We start from the raw sequence: 25,088 nt of genomic DNA, 5'->3' as shown, positions 1-25,088 counted from the left end.
GATAAATAAAAAAATTGTTTTTATCAGAGATCTTATTCTGATAAGATAAATATCAGAAAAGTTTGTCAAGTAGGAAATTTCTTAAAGTTGTTTTTTAAAAATGAGTTGTATGTTCTAAAATATTCTCTCTGATTGCTTTTAGGTTACCTAGGGTATGAATTAATACAGACTTGGAAACTGAAAGAACTTAGAATCAGCATTTTGAGGTAAATATGTACATACTAAAGTAGTGTTAAGGTTTCCCCATTCTGCTTTGTTACCTTATTAGCAAAACCAGTTTGTGTATGAAATGAGAAAGTTTAACCTCCATGCACGCACTATAGACTAGACTAGACTAGACACAAATAAGTGAAAAGAAACCACTGCCAATTTGTTTTTCCTGAGCTTGTGGTAGTAGAGGCATTGCAGTTAAGGAGCATAAATAAAATCCGGTATCAAAATCTTAAAAAAGCAACATTTGTTGATTAAATCAAGCTTTTCACCTCAGTACTTTATGCTTCCTTATTTTTTTGTTTTATTTTTTTTATCAATTAATTAATTTATTTTTGGCTGTGTTGGGTCTTCGTTCCTGTGCGAGGGCTTTCTCTAGTTGTGGCAAGTGGGGGCCACTCTTCATCACGGTGCGCGGGCCTCTCACTGTCGCGGCCTCTCTTGTTGTGGAGCACAGGCTCCAGACGCGCAGGCTCAGTAGTTGTGGCTCATGGGCCTAGTTGCTCCGCAGCATGTGGGATCTTCCCAGACCAGGGCTCGAACCCGTGTCCCCTGCATTAGCAGGCAGATTCTCAACCACTGCGCCACCAGGGAAGCCTTACGCTTCCTTATTTTTTGACTTATGATTTTGATTTTGATTTATAATCTCTTAGGATTATTTAGGACCACCCCTAAATTTAAATTTCTCCACAGTATTGACATTGTTGAACTGTGTTCTTAAATTTTTATTCATAAATGAATTTTATGAAAGAGTTTATCGTTAGATTAAATTGTTCTTTGAGTTTGTATTTTTAATTTCCTTTGAGAAATTGAAATTGCTGATAGATTTCATACTTGTAGTGAAAACTTGCTGCCGGGTGGTTTGGATTACTCAGCCAAGTACTCTTCTGGTGATCTTCTTTATTACTTCTTTTGTATATATGAATTTAGGAAATAACACATCTCTATCCTTTTATTTATTTATTTTTTCCATTTCCCTAATCACTGTCTTTAGAATTTATGTACTTTGTTTGATTTCCTTGCATTCATTTTAAAATCTTTCCTCTAACTTTTCTCAAGACAGCCCACACCCCACCCCAGTCTCTGGGAATTAGGCATGCTATTGTTATAGCTCATTCTCTTGTTCTTTGTTTTAGAATAAGACTTAGTATCCTAAAATAACCCAGATGTCTTTCGTTTAAATTTTAATCCAAAGTAATGGCCTTTTATTCAGCTTTTCATATCCATAAGGCTTTCTTGTAGATGCGTTTATATTTAGTTTAAGTACAGGAGTCTTAAACTTGGCTATTTTTGCATTTATTTTTAGAGCAGAAGCTTGGGTATGCTGTGATTTTCCAATAAACTGCTATCACAATGTCAAAATGCAGTTCAGACAACAGCAACACAGAGATCTCAGACATTAAGACGGTAAATCTGGGCTTTGTTGTATGTGGAAAGAGGAAGAGAGTTTTTATTCATGTGTTTTACTAAGTTATTTCTAAATGAATCATATAAAAGCTATGAAACAACCTCACAGCTTTCATGAGTGTTAATTGTTTGACCAGAAATTTGAAATCTGTGATTTGAAAATAGTCATGTGGATTACTCTGTTGGCTCTGCTGAAGCAGTTAACCATAGTCAGTTAATCTGTGAAACTATAGAACTTTCACTTACCAGCAGGGATCCAGAGCTTTTCATTAAGACCAAGTTAAGGACAAAAAAAAATCTATTTAAACATGCCAAAGAAAGTAAAAATTGGCAAAATTATAGGTTTTTCAGCTTTCACATTATTGGATTACTTGTTGAGTTTTTTGATGTTGGATTTGCTTTCTTCAAATAGATAGTGTATCTCTGGGGCCGGTCACTGTGTACTAAATGAATGAAAATTAATTTAAATATTGTGACCTTCTGGAAATGTAACGGGGAGGGTTCAATTGCCGTCCTCCATTTCCCTGCAAATTCTCTGTCTTGTATCCACCCTTCAGGGTGAGTAGGAGTGGTGCGGGTATGGATTTCCAAACCAAATACTGTAGAAATAACTTTTGAACTATGATTCTGTTCTGTATGGTATTGTGTGGACATTCGTGAATCTCTGATTCAGTTCATCAGATATTTATTTAAATGTACATATGGTACATTATACCAGGTAATTTAAGAGCTGCAAAGAATGAGACACACATCTAGTTCTCGTGGAGCATGTTTGCCAGTGTGCCAGTAAAAGAATAAGTCGTGTATGTATGTGTCTCTGTGAATATATGCAATGTGATATGTTATAAAAGGCAAATAGAAACTGTTTGAAGGTTTTTATGTCACGCACATGGACAATATTTGTATTTTACAAACCTGTATTTTTTGTTTGCCATGTCTGGGGTGTGATTTGGTTCGGTAGGTGGTAGGAATGTGTGTGAGACATACAGCTCTTGTACTCAAGGAGATCCTAGTCTAATGGGTCATATTTATTTATTTACTTTTAAAAACTCTTTATTTGGAAGTAATTTCAAACGGACAGAAAATAAGATTAGGACAAAGAATATGTGCTTTACCTATTTTGCCCCATTTGCTTTATCAGTTGCACCCATTCTCTCTCTGTATATCTACGTGTGGTTTCTTCTTCTGAACCATTTGAGAATAAGTTGCATATGTCATGACCCTTTTACTCCTAAATATTTCACTGTATATTTGTCAAGAATAAGGATGCTCCCCTACATAGTCATGGTGCGGTTATCAACTCAGTGAATGTAACACTGCTGTTATCTACAGCCTTATCAGTGGACTCTGTAATGGTCTTTATGGCATTGCTCTCAGGAAAGGATCCAGTCTGAGGTCAGTTACTGCGTTTAGTTGTCATGTCTCTAGAGTCTTCTTTAATCGGGAACATTTTCATAGTTTTTCTTTGTACTGATACTGATAATTTTGAAGAATATAGTTCCCCCTTAAGAAAATGAAACAACAACAACAACAAAAAAGGAACATTCTTCTATTTTTTAGACTATTCTAAAAATAGACTTTATTTTTAAACTACTTTATATAGTCTATAATGAATTTTTAACTAAATATTTATAAATAGACTATTATTTTTTAGACTGTTCTAAAAATAGAACACTCATTTACTTTTTAGACTATTTTCTGGCAGTGTCATTATTATTAATGTTGTCTACATGAAAAGAAATGTTGCCAGTGATAGGTAGGAGGGTTCTTGCTGTACATGGTTTCTGGAGGTGGAAGAAGTATGTTTGGGGATTTACACCTGCTGCCCTCTTTTCTCCTTTTAAAATTTCCATCCACCACCAGGATTTAGGTTTCTTTCCTGATCCCTTGCACCATGTCTTTGTTTGGTCTTGGGTTAACATTTGGGCTGGGTGAAAGGTGAGGTGTCAGGCTTAACAATGATAAATCACCCTACCAGTAAGCAGGCTGGAGTAATGAAGGGGAAGTACAATTGTCCTCCAGTGCCCATGGGAATTGGTTCCAGGTCCCCTGCAGATGCCAGAGTCCGTGGATGCTCACGTCCCTTGCATAGTACAGTTGGCCCTCCGTATCTTTGGATTCATCCAACCAAGGATAGATTCGACCTGCAGGTGTGGAACCCGCGGATAAGGAGGACCGTAGAGATATCCCAAGAACGGTAGGCAGGTGGGAAGTGCCTGCAAATCTCTTGGGCCTTCAGCGTGACCTGCTGGATCTTAGGAAGTTAGGTAAAATAGCCTTCCACCTCAGGTTCTCTGCAGCGGTGTTAAGAAGCTTGAATGATCAACCTGAGGGTGTTTATCCTGTGGGCCTGTAGAATTGAGAGAAGTGAATGCTGAGTGTACAAGGGGTAAAAGGAAAGGCTGTTGGGACTTTGATTCAGTAGAGAGTGAGCACATTATTTCTCATGAAAGACATAGTTCTGCTTGACCCAGGTAAAATAATGACGATAGTTTTTCATAATATACTCTGGAATGCTGTGCTTGCCATCTTCCTCTGAGAGGGATAATGAGAATGGTTGTGCTGTCTGGTCCACGGACACGCCTGCCTTGCTGAGGTCCTTGGCCCTGCAGCCGTTTGCCCGTTTACCATTTACTTGAGATCCTACTTGTATTAGCTGGATGTTGAATTCTTGACAACTGGATTGAGCTCTGAAATCAGAATTTGGTATTATACCTATGCATAAAAGAGACTCTACTCTTGAGACTTCTTGTTGGATTAGCTGCAACAATTTAAGTCACCGTGTTGTACAGTGGTTAAAATTTAACATGTCAAGAGATTCAGAGTTTTTGTTGTCAAGGGACAAAGAGTGGGGATTCTTTCTTTCCAGTGTCATAGAGTAATAACAATGAACACTGCAAAGCAGTACAAGGGAGAAAATTCCCTTCTACAAGGCAGGTAAATTCTGCTGATGATGGACTTTCACATAGAGATTTGAAACCCTAACCCTCTATCTGCAGGTTAGGAATTTTAAGAAGACTGAATTATTATTTTCTCATTTTACATAATCATTTTTATCTTTGGGGAAGAATATACGCAATATAGAAGAGTGCTTAGATACCATGAAATAACTTTTATTTCACAGAATGGTGTTGCCTTGTTTTAATTTATCTAGGATATGAATAATTTTAAAGATACATATGTAAATAGTTGAGCAGCTATGCAGTTGTGATAGGTTGTCAATTGAGAAGAATGACCTTCTGTGTTTATGGTCCTTTGATAAAATGACCAAATGTTGGCAGGCATTTGAATCCTTCCTGTGTGCAGGCACAGTGTGAAGTGCCTTCCGTACAGTTTTCTCATTATTTTATCAATAGTAGCATCATAGAATTTACAAAGAATGTTTGAAATATATTTACGTATGTATTTACATGTTTTGTATATATACATGTATTTTAAAGGGCATCAATACTGTACATATTTTCTCTTAAAGGTATATTATGGACACAGTTCTGTGTCAGTAAATACAGATCTGTCTTATCTTATGGATTTATAGTATTCTCTTTTAAGATTAGACCATAATTTACTTAGCTAATTTTTGATTAATTCATTTTAAGGTTATTTCTTGTTCTTAAGTAATAATGCAGCAATAAATATTCATGTGTTTACCTCTTTGTGCAGCCGCCTAATTCTTTTAGACAGGTTTCTAGGTGTAGAATTGCTGGGTTGGCGAGTACAGAATGCTTGACTTTTAAAACGATCCTCTTAGATCACGAAAAAGCTAAAACAATTATGAAGAGTTTGAAAAGGCTCATAGGAATGATATTCTGATGTTCCTCTTGTTTCCGTGCTTTCTTTTGTTTTTAACCCTGCATGGTTGTGTAATGGTATTCTTTTTCCCTTTTGTAGTAAGCTGTGCTAGAACAAAAATGCAATGAAAGAAACACTGGATGAATGAAAAGCCCTGCTTTGCAACCCCTCAGCATGGCAGGCCTGCAGCTCATGACCCCTGCTTCCTCACCAATGGGTCCTTTCTTTGGACTGCCATGGCAACAAGAAGCAATTCATGATAACATTTATACGCCAAGAAAATATCAGGTACTAATGAGAACACTAATACTGGAGCATTTTCACTAAAATGGAGTAAATTAGCATATAGTTGACACAACTTATATAAAACTCCTTTACCTTTTCAAGCTTTCCTCTTCTGATTAATTTTCTCATTCCAGATACTTTTTTTCTTAATAGTCCTTTTCTTTTCTAACATCTGCTGGGTAATTGATTTGATAGTTTTATTGGTGAAATTTCTTTTTCTTTTTTTTTTCTTCCCCTGTGAAAACTTCACTGTTCCTTAGTATCTATTTGGGTGTGTCTGTCCTCATGATCTGGGTAGGAATTGAGATTGGTTTGAACAACCTTGGACTGGCAGAAGAACCATGGTTATAGTCATTTCAGTTCATAATATTCTAGAGAAGTTTTCTGTCCCTGTGAAAATAATTCTTAAAGAAATTGTAAATGCCATTTCAACACATTTACACAGCACAGCTCTGTGTCACCGGTATTTTAATGCCTCTGATTATTATTCTTATATAAAGATGTAGAACGTATGCTTTTTTGAAGGGGCAGATTTGTTGGAGGAAGATTTTAGAAAACAATGAAATTTTCTGAATTAAAACAAATCCAGTTTTCTAAATTCTGTACTCAGATAAGAAGTGTATAATCTTTTTTTCCCACTGTATTTCTAGGTTGAACTGCTTGAAGCAGCTCTGGATCATAATACCATAGTCTGTTTAAACACTGGCTCAGGGAAGACGTTTATTGCAGTACTACTCACTAAAGAGCTGTCCTATCAGATCAGGGGAGACTTCAACAGAAATGGCAAAAGGACGGTGTTCTTGGTCAACTCTGGTAATAAAAAATTATTTTATCAAATTGTGTGGAGGAAAACTGGATGAGATTTTATGGTTAAGCAGATTTTTTCTTTGGGTATTAAGTTAAACTCTTGAAAGTATAGAGAGATTGATGAATAATGTGTTTGTTGAAGCAAAAATATCATTCTGTCTTACTTCTTAACTTCATAGTATTTCTCTTAAATGTTAGTCATCTTACTTCATAGGTGTTAAACTTCAGCTTTTTTCTAAAACGTAATTGCATTTAATTCTGATTCTGCATTTTTTTTGAAGGATTACTTTCGGAATATAATCTGATCTAAGTGGTTATTTTTGTTTTTGATGTTTTAGCTTCACAAAATGTATCAAAAGGTGCTTGATTATGAAATAGGTAACTTTGATTTATGATCTTGCTATACCAGTTGTAGAAAGAAAGTTAGATGCTTAACTTAAAAGTTAGATATTCAGTAAGAGTTTAAAGTACTGTTTTTTATGTGTTTGGGATTAGGTATTAAACTAAAAAGTATAAAATGTGAACATAAACTGCTCGGGTACTAATATAACCATGTCCCTCCTTTTTTTTTTTTTTTTTTTTTTTTAGATTGTCTCAGCATGTGATGTTCTCATGTGCTTTAAATACATATTAGTCTGTCTTATTTCTTGGTGATACAGTCTGATTTTATTGAAGAAAACAGGAAGGGTGGATCTGGAGTAGTTGCCATTCCAACCTAGAAATTATATTCTTAGATTGGGGAAAATCACCTTTAAAGAAGGAAGGTGGTATAAGGCTCTCTGAAGTGAATGACAGAGGGTGGGGTGGTGAGTCTAATAAGTGTGTTTTGGAGATAACTGTGAAAATATGATTTTAAGTTGGCTATCTAAAAAATTGGTGGTTAGGTGTAATATATAATAATAAGGATTTCCTTAACTGTTTAACTGTTAGTAGTCCAGAGAGCCATTTAGGGAAGAGTTCTCATATTTACACGGTATATTATATTTGTAATCAGCAAACCAGGTTGCTCAACAAGTGTCAGCTGTCAGAACTCACTCAGATCTCAAGGTTGGGGAATACTCAAACCTGGAAGTAAGTGCATCTTGGACAAAAGAGAAATGGAACCAAGAGTTTACTAAGCACCAGGTAAGACTTGTAGAGAATTTTCACTTAATAAATCTGTACACGTCCTTGGTTTATAAGATGATCTGTAGCCTTGGTTGTCTGAATTAGGTTTGAAAACTCTACTTTTCTGTACTTTGTCAGCCTAGAAGCTAGCCCTCATGCGTTTTCTTACTATAATCTCATCCTAAAGCCAGATAAATTACTGACATGTATTGCTCTTATGCGATAGAAGAGAAACAGCTTTTACAGTATGATTTACTTGCTTGAAAAACACAAATTCCTATGACCTATTTCCATCTTGCAGATAACTTGCTTTCAGAAAGTTTACTCTTGAGTTAAATATCTTGAAACTGGAGACATTTCTTGGTTGAGATCTTAGCGTCTTTGATGGACGACTTCCTCGTAGACGTTTCCATGTAGCCAGCTTGTGTTGAGGGCCTTTCGTGTGTTGGGTCTGAAGTGGTTAAGAGATGCTTCCTAACTAACCTCAAGCAGTCCCCAGTTTGCTAGTATGTCTTACATATTGGGGTAAGCCCTCATTAATAAAGCACTTAAAATCCACAGAATGATAAGTCCCTATCTTCTTCCAGAAAACCTTGTCAGTTTGATGGGGAAAAACTGTGCGAATTATTTTGTGACCTGATAAAACTGATAGGTCTTATCGGTCAAAATTATGGCTGTAGGAACCTTAAAACCTGAAGTAGATTTAGTAGATTGATCATAAAAACATGGTCTCCATTATCAAAATTTCTTTTCTTGTCTCTTTCCACGTTTTCCTAATTTTACACCTTGGTTCTCAAGTACGAGCTTCCATACGTTGAGGATTTGGGTTTTAATTTTTACTGATGAGTTTCTTAATCTTCACCTAAAATACAGTGGTTCCATAATCTGATTTCATAGAAGTGTGTCCAGCCAGGTGAATGGCATGTGTTGTATACTGATAGCAGTTTTATTTTAGGTTCTCGTTATGACTTGCTATGTCGCCTTGAATGTTTTGAAAAATGGTTACTTATCACTATCAGACATTAACCTTTTGGTGTTCGACGAGTGTCATCTTGCAATCCTAGACCACCCCTACCGAGAAATTATGAAGGTAAGTTTTTAGATTTTATCAGTCTTAATAATGCAGGTCAAATTACTGAGTATAAGCAATGTTTTTATAGAGCAAAAGCAGTATTAGTTACCAGTTTGGGGAACTTGGTTCCAGTGTAGGAATGAATGAATGAATATTAAATTAATGTTCATTTAAATCTATAACCTATAATATTAAACTGTAATAAATTTATAACAAGTTCTAAATCTATAATAAAAATTTAAACATAATATAAATCAGTAAATTATATGATCTATCATAAGTGAATTACATAATCCATCATAGCATATTTAAATGTTCCTTTTTGATAAACTGATCTTTTAAACAGGCTACAGTAATTCTGTAAGTGATAATTTTAGTATTTGTTAGGTCTTCTTGACATGGTTTATTAGGATGCTGTCTCTTTGGTTAGGGCCTTGCAAAATGAATTCCTTACTGTCAGTATCTTTTGTTTTGTTAGCTCTGTGAAAATTGTCCATCATGTCCTCGTATTTTGGGACTAACTGCTTCCATTTTAAATGGGAAATGTGATCCAGAGGAATTGGAAGAAAAGATTCAGAAACTGGAGAAAATTCTTAAGAGTAATGCTGAAACTGCAACTGACTTGGTGGTCTTAGACAGGTATGCACTTAGTATTGACTTGGCTTTAATGAGACCTGCTATGACAGTTGTAGGCCTTCAGTCTCAGTGCCTTGCAGATAGTCTCTAAGAGAACAAATGGCTATTAAAAGGAAAGAGCAAGACTAAGAATTCCTTATCAGGACAGTCATCTTCGAATGCAAGAATCTAACGTTATTTCCACAGAGAGTAACGGAGGTGTTTCTGCCTTAAGGGGAAATGCTGCATAAGCGCGTGCCCATCCTATTTGCTGGTGTTGACGAGGACTGGGGAACTCAGGAAATCGGCGTCCTTTTCTGCAAGTGTGGACACTCTGTTGTTCTGACCCACGTGTCCCACATGATGCTTTGAAAGAGCATTTATTTATTTACAGGATTCAATATTTTACAACCTGCTTTAAAATAATAGGAAACACCCTCTAGTTTTGAAAGTGGGTGTGAATTTCTGAGAAGTTGTTTATGACTTTGAGGTTTGTCTCTTTTCGAAGGGGTTGCTATTTCGAGTTTCATTAAAACGTGCAGACACAAACAGCCTTTTTGATCTAAGTTGGTGGAAGTGAGCCTATATAAATGAGGTTTTTAAATAAATATAACTAATTCAATTCATATTAAAATGCCCTTATTAGATATAGCCTTTAACAAGGTTAAAGATTACCAAGTGGTGGTTCTTAGAACAGTTATAATAGAGATGACGTATTTCTCAGGTTATGAAGTTAAATCACACATGGGTTTTGAGTACTGGCTCCACTAATTGTAAGCCATGTGACTTCAAGTGAGTCATTTATTGTTCCTGAGCCTGTAAAGTGGCATTAGTGGTTTCAAGGGATTCTTTGATGACATGGAAAACACCTTGCGGTGGACCTGTCATTGAGTAGGAGTTTGGAAAGAGTTCTCTTTGTGGAGTGAGGTGAAAAGGTAACTTGTGGAATCATGAAACTTACGAATCCAAATGTAAGGTGAAACACAAATCTCATGGCCTTAAGGACATGCTGTTTTCTGATTTTCCTGAGCTAAGACAGTCTGTGATGTGGAAGTGAAAGGCTGTGCTTTTGCTTTTATCTGACCTGAATTGGACTGGTAGGCCTGTACTACTTGAAGTCTTTAGGAGAAGCAGTGGTATTAGAGTGTTTGGGTAAAACTCGTAAGTAATCTGCTGAGTCTGGCATTACCTAATTCTCAAAATGTGACTCTTAAAAATTCTCTTTGGGAATAATGAAAACTGTAGTATTTAAATATGTCTTTATTGTGTTTCTTTTCCTTAATTAATTATTATATGTGCTTTTAGGATTTTGTGTGTTGTTCTGGTTGTCGTATTATGAAAGTCATGAAAGATCCAATTACATGAAAGATATTGTAATTGACTGAAATTTGGGGGAGCTTTCCTTATGAAGATACGTTAAAAACACATTAAAAATAAAATTGACATTTGCAAATGCTAAACGTTTTCAAATAGTGTGGAAATGGATAAATTTAATGGTAACACTTCATCTCTGTGATCTTCTCCCTCCCCCTTCCCTAGTCCTGCTTCTGAGAAATCATCATTATTGAGTTTCCTGAGTATTTTGACTAACATTGTTTCTCATTCTGGATGATGCCTAAGGGGGCAGAAGATGAAAGGCTAAACCTAAGAAAACAAATGAAAAACCTGGGATAATAATGCAGTAACAAAGTTCATATTGAGACCTAACAGGCAAACATAGTACGGATAGAAGGAGTACCACTTTAGGAATGCTTGTTGTGAGCCTGCTTGTTATTCCAAATGAAAATAGGAAGTTTCTTTTTTGGTTTAGATATATAATGGATTGTAATGCTGTAGTGAATTTATTGTGGATTGACAACTTTTGTTTCTGATATTAAAGATATACTTCTCAGCCATGCGAGATTGTGGTAGACTGTGGACCATTTACTGACAGAAGTGGGCTTTATGAAAGACTGCTGATGGAATTAGAGGAAGCACTTAATTTTATCAGTGACTGTAACATATCTGTACATTCAAAAGAAAGAGATTCTACTTTAATTTCTAAACAGGTAAGCATATACAAAGTAAGTATGGAGAGTATAATAAAAGGCTTCTATTTATTTTTAATGTTGAAATGAATATTCTTCTAATGAGGCTGTTTTATATACATTTTAGTTTAAGGCCTTACCTTCTTATCTCTGGACATTTTTCATTGAATGTATCGCATTGGGTTGAGTTTACTATTACCCGACAGACATTTATACTATTAAATATAGACCTCCCTGTTTTAAGGAGATGTCATGATTATTTAAGTCTAAGAAGTGAGTCCAGTTTTTTTTTTTTTTTTTTCTTGGTCAGATGAATTAGTTCCTGATCAAACCCCCGGGCTGAATGAATTCTTCTGCCCTTTCTTCGTATGTGACTGGGTATGAGCTCGTCATCCCTGAACAGTGCAGCGTTGAGAAGCAATTCCTTAGGACAGTGGCCTTCAAAGTGTGGGCCCTAGATGAGCAGCTTCCCTCTGGAACTTTTTAGACATGCAGATGACAGGCCCCACCCTTGACCTGCTGAATTTGAAGCTCTGTGGGTGGGGTCCAGCTGTCTGAGATTTGACAAGCCCTTCAGTTATCCCAATGCCATTAAAACTTGAGAACCATTGTCCCAGGACTTTGCAGCCAGTTGGGAACGGTAGCACTGTATTGAATCTAAGTCTTAATTCTCTCCTGCTGATTTTCTTCTGGAGCAGCAGTGCCCAGGCTCTGCTCAACATTTGTCTTCTCATTAAGTCCATGTTCAACCCAGTCAGTGTGTCTTTTACTTGCCTGCAGAACTGGCAGTCCCTCAGTTTTTAGCTTTAATATGGATTTACATTCTGCTCTGAGCTCGGCTTGTAAGATGTGGCACTCTGGGCATAGATAAAGTTCAAGGAAAATTGTTTTGCTTTTCTTTGATACCTAAAATAAAATTACATACTCTGTTGCATTTGCATATACATATATATGTATATTCTGCTACATAGTTCTTTGCATATTTACCTAGAAGTAAATGACTCAGTTGTACTTCTAACTAATCACAGTTCTAAACTTGCTTTATTAACTGTATACAGTTGCATCTTTTAATTTCTCTTATTTGACTGTTTTCGCTGGGGAAAACAAAAGGATGGTTCTGGGCATACATATGAAAAAGTAGAGCTTGAAAAGACCATTGGCCCTTCCCCCTAACCTTGGGGAATTAACCTCAGTGTTTATATTAGAGGGGTAAATTTATTTTGAAGGGGCAGACTAAAGACAACTTAAATCCCAGTTAAACTCCATATGAAAATAACTACATGATTATTGTTGAGCATTTGGGCCTTTACATTGTTTTGTAGATACTCTCAGACTGTCGTGCGGTATTGGTAGTTCTGGGACCCTGGTGTGCAGATAAAGTAGCTGGAATGATGGTAAGAGAACTACAGAAATATATCAAACACGAACAAGAGGAGCTGCACAGGAAATTTCTATTGTTTACAGACACTTTCCTAAGGAAAATCCATGCACTATGTGAAGAGCACTTCTCACCTGCCTCACTTGACCTGAAATTTGTAACTCCGAAAGTAATAAAACTGCTTGAAATCTTACGCAAATATAAACCGTATGAGCGACAGCAGTTTGAAAGTGTTGAGTGGTATAATAATAGGAATCAGGATAATTACGTGTCTTGGAGTGATTCTGAGGATGATGAGGAGGATGAAGAAATTGAAGAAAAAGAAAAGCCAGAGACAAATTTTCCTTCTCCATTTACCAATATTTTGTGTGGAATTATTTTTGTGGAAAGAAGATATACAGCAGTTGTCTTAAACAGGTAAATCTCTAAGATTAACATTTTTTCCACAGTAGAACAGGCAGCTTTTAGTTTTGTGAAGTGATATGTTGTAATAGCTTTAAGAGCTACCAGAAGGCTTATGTAAGTGTCCTGTACTTGGCACCATCCTCATAACTCATGTGTTACGCTATACTGGGATTGACAGGATGTTTATGTATACAATAGCTTTCCCCAAAGGCTAGATTTGATATGACTGAGGTTTTTTCCCCTAAAGGGTGCTAATCTTTTCTAATCCCTTAAAATAGAGTGCAAGTGTAGAAAAATTGTTACATTACAGTAAAGCATTCCTTGTTTTATATTAATTCTTAGATTCAGTTAGATATTTATTAACCTGTGACTATGATGTGTTAGGCATTGTGTTGAGCGTTTCACACCAGGCTTTCTCCTTCAGGTAAGTCTTAAAGATAAATTTTATCAGGGTGTTACTGTGGCTAATTTTTCTGTGTTAGCTTTTTTCCTTACCAAATGTCGATTCAAGTTGGCATGTTTGCAGTGAAAAGTTTTCAACAACTGGATTTGAAATTTGGATTGGTTCATAGACTACATATTAAAATTTAAAAAATTTCTGAATCAGAAGAAAATAAAAATGTTAGGGAGGAATTCAGAGGATATTGGCAAAGGTGACAGCGAATGCCAGTTAGGTTGTGAATTCCCACCCTACCCCCTTCTTCAATAGAAGTGTATTTTTCCTGAATATAGACCCAGCCAGCCGAGGAGCCACACTTCAGATTTGTGTCAAATGGTCACTTACTGTACGGTTCTTTTGACTTGTGGATGGATTCTCTACTATTTATAAGGGCCAAAAAGGGTCCTTATTTTGCACTTCAATCTACTTTTCTACAAGATCCATTAATTGGCCAAAGTTGATCCCTAAGAGCCTTTTCTGCAAGTATTGATCTCTGAGGAGAAATTAAGCTTTGTTTCCTGAGGTAATTTGGGGTTTTTTTTTTTTTTTCAAACTGCTCTGACTGTTTGGGGGCCTCGAGAACTTACTTGAATAACGAGAAATTGGACTTTGGGGAAGTCATCTGGCGGTTTTCAGTCTGGTAATTTTCATAGTCATTGGGCCTGATCCTTGTGATGAATATGAAGTAAAATAACTTCAGGTAGTGAATTACATTGGAATCAGAAGTTTAAGGTTGGAAAGGGACTTCACGGACTATCTAATCCAACCCACTTACTTTTATAAAAAAGAGAAAGGCCTCAGGAGGAAAAGTGATTTGCTCTGAGTTAAGTTGCCAGTCAGTGGCAGAGACAGCTCTAGAATCCTGATATTCTACCTCCTAGTTTTCAGTTCTTTGTATAATCATAATGCCCTTGGGTATGACAGAACACTAAAAACCAGTGCTTTCCAGTGAGAAGGCTGCCAGGAGACAGTCCAGGGAGTGCCTGTCTGTTCGGGTTGTTTCTTAGAATGGGGGAAAGGCATTTTGGGGGTCAGAAAAGTTTAGCATTGGCACAGTTGTAAGCCAAGTTATAGACGTACTCCCTGCCCCTATACAGGATGGTTTAAGAATTAAATAAATTTTCTGGGGCTTGGAGAGAAGTCGGGGTTCATTTTCTTCCTTTCCCCGCTTTTCTGCATGCGTTTTTAAGTGTAGAGGTGTACTCGCTTTCACTGCAGGAATATTAGCCTGAAAAGGTTTATCAGAAGCCAACGTTACTTCCTGTTGACTTTGAGGATCAGATTAGTTGTGATCAACTTTCATAAAATGTGGCTGGAATTCAGTGTTGGATGATGAATCAGGAGCAGTTTGAGGCTTGGCTTTATGGGCAGCTAATTAAATACACGATAGAGGTCTCGTCCCGGTAAGCTTTTTAATAAGCTTAGAAAAACTTCCTGAAATCCAGATTCTTTCCTCCCATCAGTTTAATGGGAGGAAAAACTCTTCTTCAGCGAGCAGTTTAATGGGAGTACAAGCTATTGTAATACACAGGCAGTTTTCTGTTCTCCTAATTAAAAAAATAAATCACAGCTACTTCTGTGTATAATGTAGTGTGTGTGCAGTCTTCTGTTTATAGTTTTTCTTTTGCCTTTTGTGTTTAGGGCTTTATCATTTATAATTTACCTTTATATATTTTTTAAAATTTCAGAACAGTCCATGAGGGAAGAAGGTAGATGTTTTTACTACTATATCACAGATGAGGAAAATAACACTCAGTTTGTGACCTCCTAAAATAATGCAAAGTATCGAGTGGCAGAAAGTGGTTTCCACTCTCCAAGTCTGGAGCTCTTTTCACTGTGTAATTTACTAGTATTGTGTAACTTTCACCAGTTTTCCATTAATGCTAGTATTGTGTAACTTTCACCAGTTTTTCCATTAATGTCCTCTTTAAAAAAAAAAAAAAAAAATATATATATATATATATATTTATTTATTTATTTTGGCTGCACTGGGTCTTAGCTGCGGCACACGGGACCTTTGTTGTGGCATGCAGGATCTTTAGTTGTGGCATGCATGTGGGATCTAGTTCCCTGACCAGGGATTGAACCCAGGCCCCTGCATTGGGAGAGTAGAGTCTTACCCACTGGGCCACCAGGGAAATCCCTATTAATGTCCTCTTTTTAATCCAAGGTGTACCAGAGTTCATTTAGTTGTCATATTTCCCTAATTTCCTTTGGTCTGTCACAGCTTCTTCTTTCCTGTTTCTGCTGACTTTGATACTCTTGAGGAGTACTGGTCAGATATTTTGTAGAAGGCCTCTCAGTCTGAATTTGTCTGATGTTTTTCTCAGGATTAGACTGGGTTTTAAAAGGATTTGGAAGAATACTACAGACATGAAGTGCCCTTCTGGTCGCTTCGTCTCAGAGGGATTCATGGTATTAACACAGAACATCACTGGTGATGTTCAGCTTCATCATGTGATTATGATTGCGTTTGCCTGCTTTCTCCACTGTAAAGTTATTGTTTTTCTCTTTTCTTACTTAATTCTTTGGAAGTAAGTCACCAAATCTAGTTTATTCTGGGGAGGGAGGGATTCAACTTCATTCCTGGAGAGGGGCTTATATATGTATGTTACAGAAATTCTTCTGTAAGGAAAATGTGTCTCTTTTATCCTATTTATCTGTTTATATTTGTTGAATCATGTTCTTTTATCATTATGAACTCGTGTTTGTTTATTTTATACTTCGGTTATAATCTGATACTAGTTTTTTTTTTTTGTACAAGTTGTTCCACCCTGGGCCATTGGGGGCTGTTTGAGGTTAGCTCCTGTGTCCCTTTGACATGCCCTCATCCTTTTGTTTTTTGAACACTTCCTTACTTTCTGGCACTATAAGATGTCCCAGGCTCATCTTGTATTTTTCTTGCATAGGATCAGCCATTTCTCCAAGGAGCCCTGGTTCCTTTTATTTCTACTCACTTTATAGGCGTATGTTTTGTGCAAGTTATTTAACTTTTTAAAGTCTCAGCATCTTCATGTATAAAATAGTAATAATACCTCTCTCTCTTACTGGGTTGTTAATAAGAGACACTGTATATAAAAATGGCAGTCTTACCACCTGACATTGTACTTGGGGAGGCTGTATGCACACACACATGCACTGTGACCTGTGGGTCTGTGCCAGCTGCGTTGAGTAAGATACAGAGATTGAGGGTAAGCATAAACTCTTAGTTTTAAGAGTAAGTTATGTCCGCTGAATGTAACACAGTTATATTCATAAACTCTTAGTTTTTTATGTCTGCTGAATGTTATACAATTGGCCGTTGAATTTTAATGCTTTTAAAGTTACATTTTCTTAGTAGTTAATTTTCGTGGAATTTTACAAAAATTTTGGTTTCGGGTGAGTTTGAAATTAGGAAAAAAATAACCAGTTCTTTGCTATAGATTGTTTGAGAAGCTCTGTGCACTAGAGAACAGCATTCTTTATCAAACAGCTTGCTTGTGGAACAACTCACATAAACTCAGTATAAAATTAAAAGAAACAAGTAAGACTCTTTCCCAGCAATTCTGTGGTGCTGTGAAACCTCTAGTCAGTGTGTGTTACTCAGTAACAAGCTCCCTGACAACAGTAGACCTTGTTTTGTTTCTCTGGAAGCCTGCAACTTTGCAGGGATTCCTTAAATTTATCTGATAGAGAAATTTTTCTCTTTAAACGTTGTCAGCATAGGTATATAGAATTCAGCTGTTGCTTACAGGAGACTTTTTTTTTTTTTTTATTAATGTGCACATTGTTTCTTCTCTTCCCGGCAGTACTGGTGAGAGTCTGATTAAGGAGAAATAAATGTACTTGTAGTGCTTCTGTTTCTCAGCTAGTTGAAGTCTACCAGATTTATTTTTTTAGGCAAATTAAAATACATTGTTTACCTAATTAGGAGTAACTTGAAATGCATTTTTTTAAACCTCTTTTATGTTCAAATTGATGCTAATTTACATAAACTAAAATTTGGAAGTATATATTATTTCTAAGATAATTAATTTCATATTTTAGATTTTGGGGCATGCTGTTTGCATGTAGCACTGTTTTCTGTTACTGACATCATAAGTTTATAATAACTAAACGAATCTTGGAACATATTAAAGAAGTTTCTGATTTTGAACTTTTTAAGTACTTAAACTATAGAGCAGACTCTCAAACTAACCTAGACACACAAGTGTTTTACTGATTTGGAGGCAGGAAGATATTCTAGATGGCCCTTCAAGGTTTCTTCCAGGGCTTTGATATTAGCCTGTTTCATGTACTTGTTGGGGGGAAAAAAAGAGAATGGTTTGACTTAAAAATGCAATTTTCTATTAGGAATTTATACTATGTTGTATGACTTCAGAAGAACCATATGGAATCGCTTAGGTCAGGTGTGGAACCATTTATCCAGGTGTGGAACCATTTACCCTGTGTGCTGAGTTTTTGAATGTGGATATTTCCAAAATAGCTGTAATGGCAACACTAACTGTTAACCTTCTGCACCCATGTAATGTGAGCCCATCCTGTAGCTCTTTTCCGTTAATTAGTGGAGGGCCCGTCTGAGGGGACAAGCTTTCTGGGTTAATACAGAGATGCAGGCAGAAAGGGGGATGAGCTCGGGAGTATGTGCTCTTTCCCGACAGGATAGGGTGGGAACTCTCTTGGCCTTGCAGTGCCGAAGCTCAGTGGCCTTTTATGCAGAACTGTGGTCAGCGGCCTGCCCAGGGACATGAGTGTTGGGAATGGAGATGCTTAGCAGTGGATGGAGGCATCCCTTTCCCTAGAGCCGTGCTTCCAGTGGTACAGGGTGCTGGGATAAATCTAAAAGAAGTGACGCACTTCTTTTCATGCACAGCTGGAACTCTCTTACTACATGCAGAGGAGAATGAAGTATTCCTTTGGGGTATTTGGTACTTTGCGTAAGTTTGGCCGTGGAGACAAGGGCATGACCATTGCTGCAAGTTGTGTGTGTGCTTAAGGAAGTGCGTTAACAAAGAGTGTGTGTGGTTTTTTCATTATAAGACTTGGACTAAAGCCAAAATACATGAGGAATCCATGTTTCTCTTTGCTTAGCGCTGTCCCCTCCTGGGCCACGTTTCTATGAAGGTCATCACTGCCAAATTAGAAAGTTTGAGGGACTGTGACCATTTCATTCATCAGTGTAAATCAGCCCTGTATTTGGTGTTATAAGTATTTGGTCCACAGATCGACGCAGAGAAGAGCGACAGTGATTTCTTTTTAAGCTAGTCGAAAAAAAAATACCAAGACTTATTTTGTTAGGTATGTTGGCAAAAGGATATGTATTTCCATTTTAAGGGAGACCTTAGAAACAAAAGTTAAAATTTTTTTCCCTCAGCAGTGCTTAACTTCCAAATGTGTATAATTTTCTTAGATTGATAAAGGAAGCTGGCAAACAAGATCCAGAGCTGGCTTACATCAGCAGCAATTTTATAACTGGACATGGCATTGGAAAGAATCAGCCTCGTAACAAACAGATGGAAGCAGAATTCAGAAAACAGGAAGAGGTAACCTAAGTTCAAGTAATTGTACAATAACAATTTTCAGAACATATACAAACTTTGCCCATAGGAGCTTCCTTTCTTCATAGTTCCTCTGCATTTTTTGGTAATATAGAGTACTTGTTCATGTAGAAACTAGCCGTCTCCTTTGAGGTAGCTGTATAGTGATTCATACGTTGAGAATCTATCTGGAAAATCAGTTCTGTGTCTTAATTGCCATCACCCATTTTGTTTTCCATTATTGGGCTGATGGCACACAACTACATTTTATAGAAAAAGAAAGCTTGTGTAAACTTAACTCCTGTTGACTCCATACGACTCTGAAGCAAGAAACTGAAATGTTTTCCTAGAAAGTGTTTTGTTTTCTACTTAAAGTCCTGCCTTGGTTGAATCCTTTAAAAGTAACAATACATTTTAAAGATTTTGGCCTAATTTTTTTCATGCTTTTTAAGATTTTGATATAGGAAATAGCATTGTAAAGATGCTAAAACTTAATATAGTGCTCCAGCTTGCAAATAAAAACTTTTTATTTAAAATTTGTTATTTAACTTAAAAGTAGCAGAATAATTCACATTGAAGTCATTTCTGTGTGATAGCTCTTTGGTAATATTCCAAGTTTGGGGAGTCTAACAGCCAGAGTCTGACAGATCCGTCTAAAACCCAACTTACTTTCGTATTTAACTTATTCTGGATTGGGAAATGATGTTACCTTAAAATCTAGTATGAAAAAATTTTTCACTTTTTAAAAAAATCATTTCTGATCCCTTAAATGTGTCCCAAGATGCCAGAAAATAAGTAATGCTTTGCTTGTAATTTTTAATTCCAAGTGATTTAGGGATTTTAGTGAAAGAGTTTTGACATCTTTGGAGGGATGTTGGCACAAACTCACAGCCATAAGATCCCATTACGGAGGCTCAGAATGGCAACGGGACTCCAGAAGTGATTTCGTTTGGTCACTTTGGTTATTAAAGAAGCCAGCGCCTTCATCTTGAAGGCTGTGATTTGTCCGTGGGTGCTTCTGTAAAATAGAAAGGCACTTGGATTTTTCAAGTCATATTCAGTTGAAAATGTCACGTGTTCATGCGTCTCGAGTTTTGTGAGATGTTATCATCATCTTCAGCCTGGCCTGGATTAAGCGTGCTCAGTGTATTGTCAGAAATGACAGTTGTCCCTTAATTTTACTACATTGTTTTATTTGGAAAATTTCTTAGAATTGCTATCCTTGGTGGATTTTTTTCAGGTACTTAGGAAATTTCGAGCACATGAAACCAACCTGCTTATTGCAACAAGTATTGTGGAGGAGGGTGTTGACATACCGAAATGCAACTTGGTGGTTCGTTTTGATCTGCCCACAGAGTATCGATCCTATGTTCAATCTAAGGGAAGAGCGAGGGCACCGATCTCTAATTATGTAATGTTAGCAGATACAGACAAAATAAAAAGTTTTGAAGAGGACCTTAAAACATACAAAGCTATTGAAAAGGTAAGATTCATGTGTTATCTTTAAGTTGTTTTTATGTGCTTAGAAATAGTTTTATCTTCAGAGAATAGTCTCAGCAGAGCTGTGCAGTGTGTACACTGTTAGAAAGTTGAGAGTAATTACACAGAGCCAGCAGTATTTTACAGTAAAATAGCCGTGAAAATGGTCATATGGATTATTGGGGAAGAAGACCTGGAAACTGTACTGTTTATGTGGATAGTGTAGTAACAGTTGATTGTTTGAGATGCAGAGTGATTTGAGAGTGATGACATGGCCCCTATACTCATGAAAGACTGGGGATCACTTTGTGTGTGTGTGTGTGTGTGTGTAGGTAGGTAGGTAGGTAGGTACAGTACCTTTTAAGCCTTGTTACCTTTATGGGGAACTTCTCCACATGATTGGAGCTGGAAAGGATTAATTCGGAGAAATTTTCAGCAGCAGGCAACTATGGAGTATTGAAGTATATTTAGGAGAGACGTTTCATGTCAAGAGAGCTTTTTCTGTAGGTACAGAAGCAGACAACTAATGGCAGAAAAAGCATTTGTTCTCATAAGTTCTGTTTTTAAAATGTTCAGATCTTGAGAAACAAATGTTCCAAGTCAGTTGATACCGGTGAGACTGACATTGAGCCTGTTGTGGATGATGATGATGTTTTCCCACCATATGTGTTGAGGCCCGATGATGGTGGTCCACGAGTCACAATCAACACGGCCATTGGACACATCAATAGGTATGGCATCAAATCATTTGCATGGAAAGCCTGTGAGAATTGCGAGATTTAAGTCTAAACCTATAAGTACTGTGTTGTTTACCTTTTGCAAACAATCACCAATCTTTCTGCTTATGGCCTGTGATACTTTGATGAGAGAAGGAAAAGAAGTTGCTTTTTTTTGTTTATTGTTCTTTTTTGTCAGAAGGCAAAACCAGTGTTGCATAGTAATAAATGCTTAGTTCTCATTGACAAGGCTGACGTAATGAAGGCATATGCGTATTTTAATTAGAATTGAAATTAATTTTGCAACACTCACTCTTCTTTTATAAATCTTGAAACTTGTTTTGTGTCATGAATGTTGGTGGATGTTGAATTTTCCATTAGCAGTAATGGAAGATTATGATAAATTAACCTGTTTTTTGGAGTATGTTCTGTTTTACTTTGTCCTGAGTTGGTGATAACATTTCTAAGAACTAAGAAAAAGCAGATACATAGCTAGATTATGTATCAGGATAAATTTTGTACAGAGGCAAAATAAAGGAGCAGAAACCATAAGATTTTCTTTTTAACTTTTTATTTTGAAACAATTTTAGACTTTAAAATATTGCAAGAGTACTACAGAGAACTCACATATACCCTTCACCCAGAGAGACCCATTCAAGTTTCACGAGAATGTTCTTGGAGTGAAAGGGTCCAGTCCGGGATTGTGGGTTGTACCCATTTTCCTCATGTCTCTGGTCTCCTTCAACCTGGAGCCTGTCTTCAGTCTTTCCTTGACTTTAATGACCTTGAAACTTTGGAAGATGACAGGCCAGTCATTTCTCAATTTGGGTTTATTTGATATTTTCTCATGATTAGACCCAGGTTATGTGTTCTCGGCCAGCATATCATGGAAGTGATGCTGCGTTCCTTTCATTCTCTCTAACGGGGTCACTCAGTGTTTATTTGTCCTCTTATTATGGTGGTGACTTTGATCACTTACGTAAGGTCTGCCAGCTTTCTCTACTGTAAAGTTGCCTTTTTCCCCTTTATAGTTAGTGACTGTTTCATGGGGAGATATTTTGAGATTATATGAAATTTATTCCTCTTCCCAGTTTCACCCATCAGTGTCAGTACTCAGTTGATATTTCTTGCCTGAACTGATTATTTCTGTGATGTCTGCAAAATGGTGATTTTTCCGATTGCATTATTCTTTCTGTTATTTATTGTCATTTTACTGTGAGGAAGAGCTTTCTCTTCTCTCCGTTTATTTGTTCCTTTTATTTTTTTATCCAGTGTAAACTAATGGGCTCCTGTTTTATTCAGTCACTTATAGTCTTCTACTGTCGTTTATTTTGTTGTTAAATTGTGTAAAATTTGGCTGGTGGGGGCCCCTTCATTCTAGCTTCTATGTCTTTTTAACATGTCATCATTATTCTCTGAACACTTCTGTATTTTATGGCACACTAAGATGTTCTAGACTCATAATTTCCCTGCCCCAGCCTAGATATTGGCTGTTTGTCCAAAAGGTCCTGGTTCCTTTTAGTGGAGAATGAGTTGTGTTTAGAAACCAAGATCTGCGCACTAGGTGTGTTCATTGCCTTTGGAGTATTACTGCTACCAGGCTGTTTAGTAGATGGAGCTAGAAAATGTTTATGCCTATTCACATACACGTTTATATAAACATTTATATATATAAACGTTTATATAAACGTTCGTAGTTATTTCTGTACCTGACTACCTGTCTGTTGTTAACTCCATTTTTTAGTATGACACCAGAGGGTTTATTCTAGCTTCCCTTTTTTCCACCTTTGTTCCTGGCTTTTTTAATAGTGAGGAATCTAATTCCCATTGTCCTCAAAATAATGACTTGACTGTTCAGTCTCCCTATATGTAGCAGTCTGCAGGGCAGCCACCATGTTTAGGTGCCCTCATTGCACAGGTCCTGACCTTGCAGGGTTGCTGCCCATTCCGCTGCCCTCCTTGCATGCGTCCTGGCCCCCATTGGGTTGGCTTCCTCTCCCAGCACCCTCCTGACTTGGGCCCCAGCTCCCTCGAGGCTGGCTTCTGGCCCTGCTTGCAGTGTTCTCCTTGTGCTGCTGCTTGGGTGGTCGTCTTGTTCTGCTGCCCTCCTTTGTGTGAACACTGGACCTGCTTCTGATGCCTTCCTTGCATAGACCCCAGTAGTTGTGGGCAAATGTAAGATCGTTAAGGAACAAACACGGGCAGTTTATTCCCTTAACAGATTCTGAACAATGCTTTCTGCACGGTCCAGTCATAGCACTAGACGTATATGGCTATTTATATTCAAGTTTCAATTTTAATGAAAATTAAATAAAGTGAAAAATTTAGTTCCTTAGCTGCCCTTGCCACATTGCACGTGCTCAGTAGCCTCCCTGTCAGACAGCACAGATACAGAAAGAACATCATTGCAGAACGTTCCATTATGTATATAAATGTACTCTTCCAATCTTATTGAAAGTTTGAAGCAGTGAAGCTCAGACTCCACATATAAATACCAATCCAGTAGAGGGGAAGAGGGGCATAAAAAAATCAAACTTTAGAATGTGAATATCAGTAAAAAATTTTTCCTCTGTTTCTCAGTTGTAGACTCAGCATCAGAATTTCTTTTTCTTCACAGATACTGTGCTAGATTACCAAGTGATCCGTTTACTCACCTGGCTCCTAAATGTAGAACCCGAGAGTTGCCTGATGGTACATTTTATTCAACTCTTTATCTGCCAATTAACTCACCTCTTCGAGCCTCCATTGTTGTAAGTTTAGAAAAAGAAATGATTGTGCCTTAAAATATGTCATTAATAGATTTGTTTTCAGCTTCTCTAAGGCTATGCAAGTTACAGGTAAATTTGGCTTTAAATCTACTTTAAAAAGTAAATTTGTAAATCTCTTTTGTAGTCAGCTATATGTTCCAATCTTCAATAGACTATATAATTCATAGACTCCCAGAATTAGATTAGATGACCTCTGAAGTTTCCTTTAAGATCTTACTACTATAAACATTTCTGGCAGAATCATTGTTCTGTGGCTTAGATACTTACAGTGACACAGAATTCATTAAATGCAGCTGGGTTGCTCTAGTTATTTTGTTGTTGACTTGAAAATCAGCCTTTGTGTAACTGCTATCCTTAGTCTCAATACTGATATGTTAAATTCTTACTAAAATTTAAATTCATCAAAATTGTAAAATCTTAGTTATAACTATGTAGGTTTTACTGGGCAGGTTTTTTTTTTAATTAATTAATTAATTAATTAATTTTTGGCTGTGTTGGGTCTTTGTTGCTGCGCACGGGCTTTCTCTAGTTGCCGCGAGTGGGGGCTTCTCTTGTTGCAGAGCATGGGCTCTAGGCGCATGGGCTTCAGTAGTTGTGGCACGTGGGCTCAGAAGTTGTGGCTCGTAGGCTGTAGAGCACAGGCTCAGTAGTTGTGGTGCACGGGCTTAGTTGCTCCGCAGCATGTGGGATCTTCCCGGCCCAGGGCTCGAACCCGTGTACCCTGCATTGGCAGGCGGATTCTTAACCACTGCGCCACCTGGGAAGCCCTGGGCAGGATTTTTAAAGATGGCTCTTCAAATTATGGAGATTAGGATTTTTTAAAACTTGCTGACGTTTTTCAAAATGAAACTTTGTTCTGGTAAATTTCAACTTTAAAGATTTCGGGGTAGAGGTTTCATATATGTTTTATGCACTAATGATAATACACAGCTTCTTGCATATATAATGGGCACATGTTTTGTTACTTTCAGGGTCCCCCAATGAGCTGTATACGATTGGCTGAAAGAGTCGTAGCTCTCATTTGCTGTGAAAAACTGCACAAAATTGGTAAGAGTGTTTGAAAGGCAC

General features: G+C 37.1%; 1 protein-coding gene across 1 annotated transcript in view; it reads left to right on the top strand.

Moving 5' to 3' along the window:
* The window catches only part of DICER1 (dicer 1, ribonuclease III), a 64,810-nt gene that overhangs the window by 19,055 nt on the left and 20,667 nt on the right, over positions 1–25,088 (top strand). Inside the window, 13 exon segments of the mRNA XM_007447322.1 lie at positions 5,506–5,573; positions 5,575–5,694; positions 6,342–6,504; positions 7,493–7,623; positions 8,561–8,695; positions 9,156–9,316; positions 11,172–11,340; positions 12,642–13,114; positions 18,931–19,063; positions 20,298–20,540; positions 21,113–21,267; positions 23,870–24,002; positions 24,992–25,067. Of these exon segments, the coding sequence (XP_007447384.1) occupies positions 5,547–5,573; positions 5,575–5,694; positions 6,342–6,504; positions 7,493–7,623; positions 8,561–8,695; positions 9,156–9,316; positions 11,172–11,340; positions 12,642–13,114; positions 18,931–19,063; positions 20,298–20,540; positions 21,113–21,267; positions 23,870–24,002; positions 24,992–25,067 (2,119 nt within the window). The 5' untranslated portion in view covers positions 5,506–5,546.

This window comes from Lipotes vexillifer, unplaced genomic scaffold (assembly GCF_000442215.2).
Source record: "Lipotes vexillifer unplaced genomic scaffold, Lipotes_vexillifer_v1.1 scaffold1017, whole genome shotgun sequence".
NCBI lineage: Eukaryota > Metazoa > Chordata > Mammalia > Artiodactyla > Lipotidae > Lipotes > Lipotes vexillifer.
Note: the sequence above shows the minus strand (reverse complement) of the source record. Positions and strands in the feature narration are given on the sequence as shown.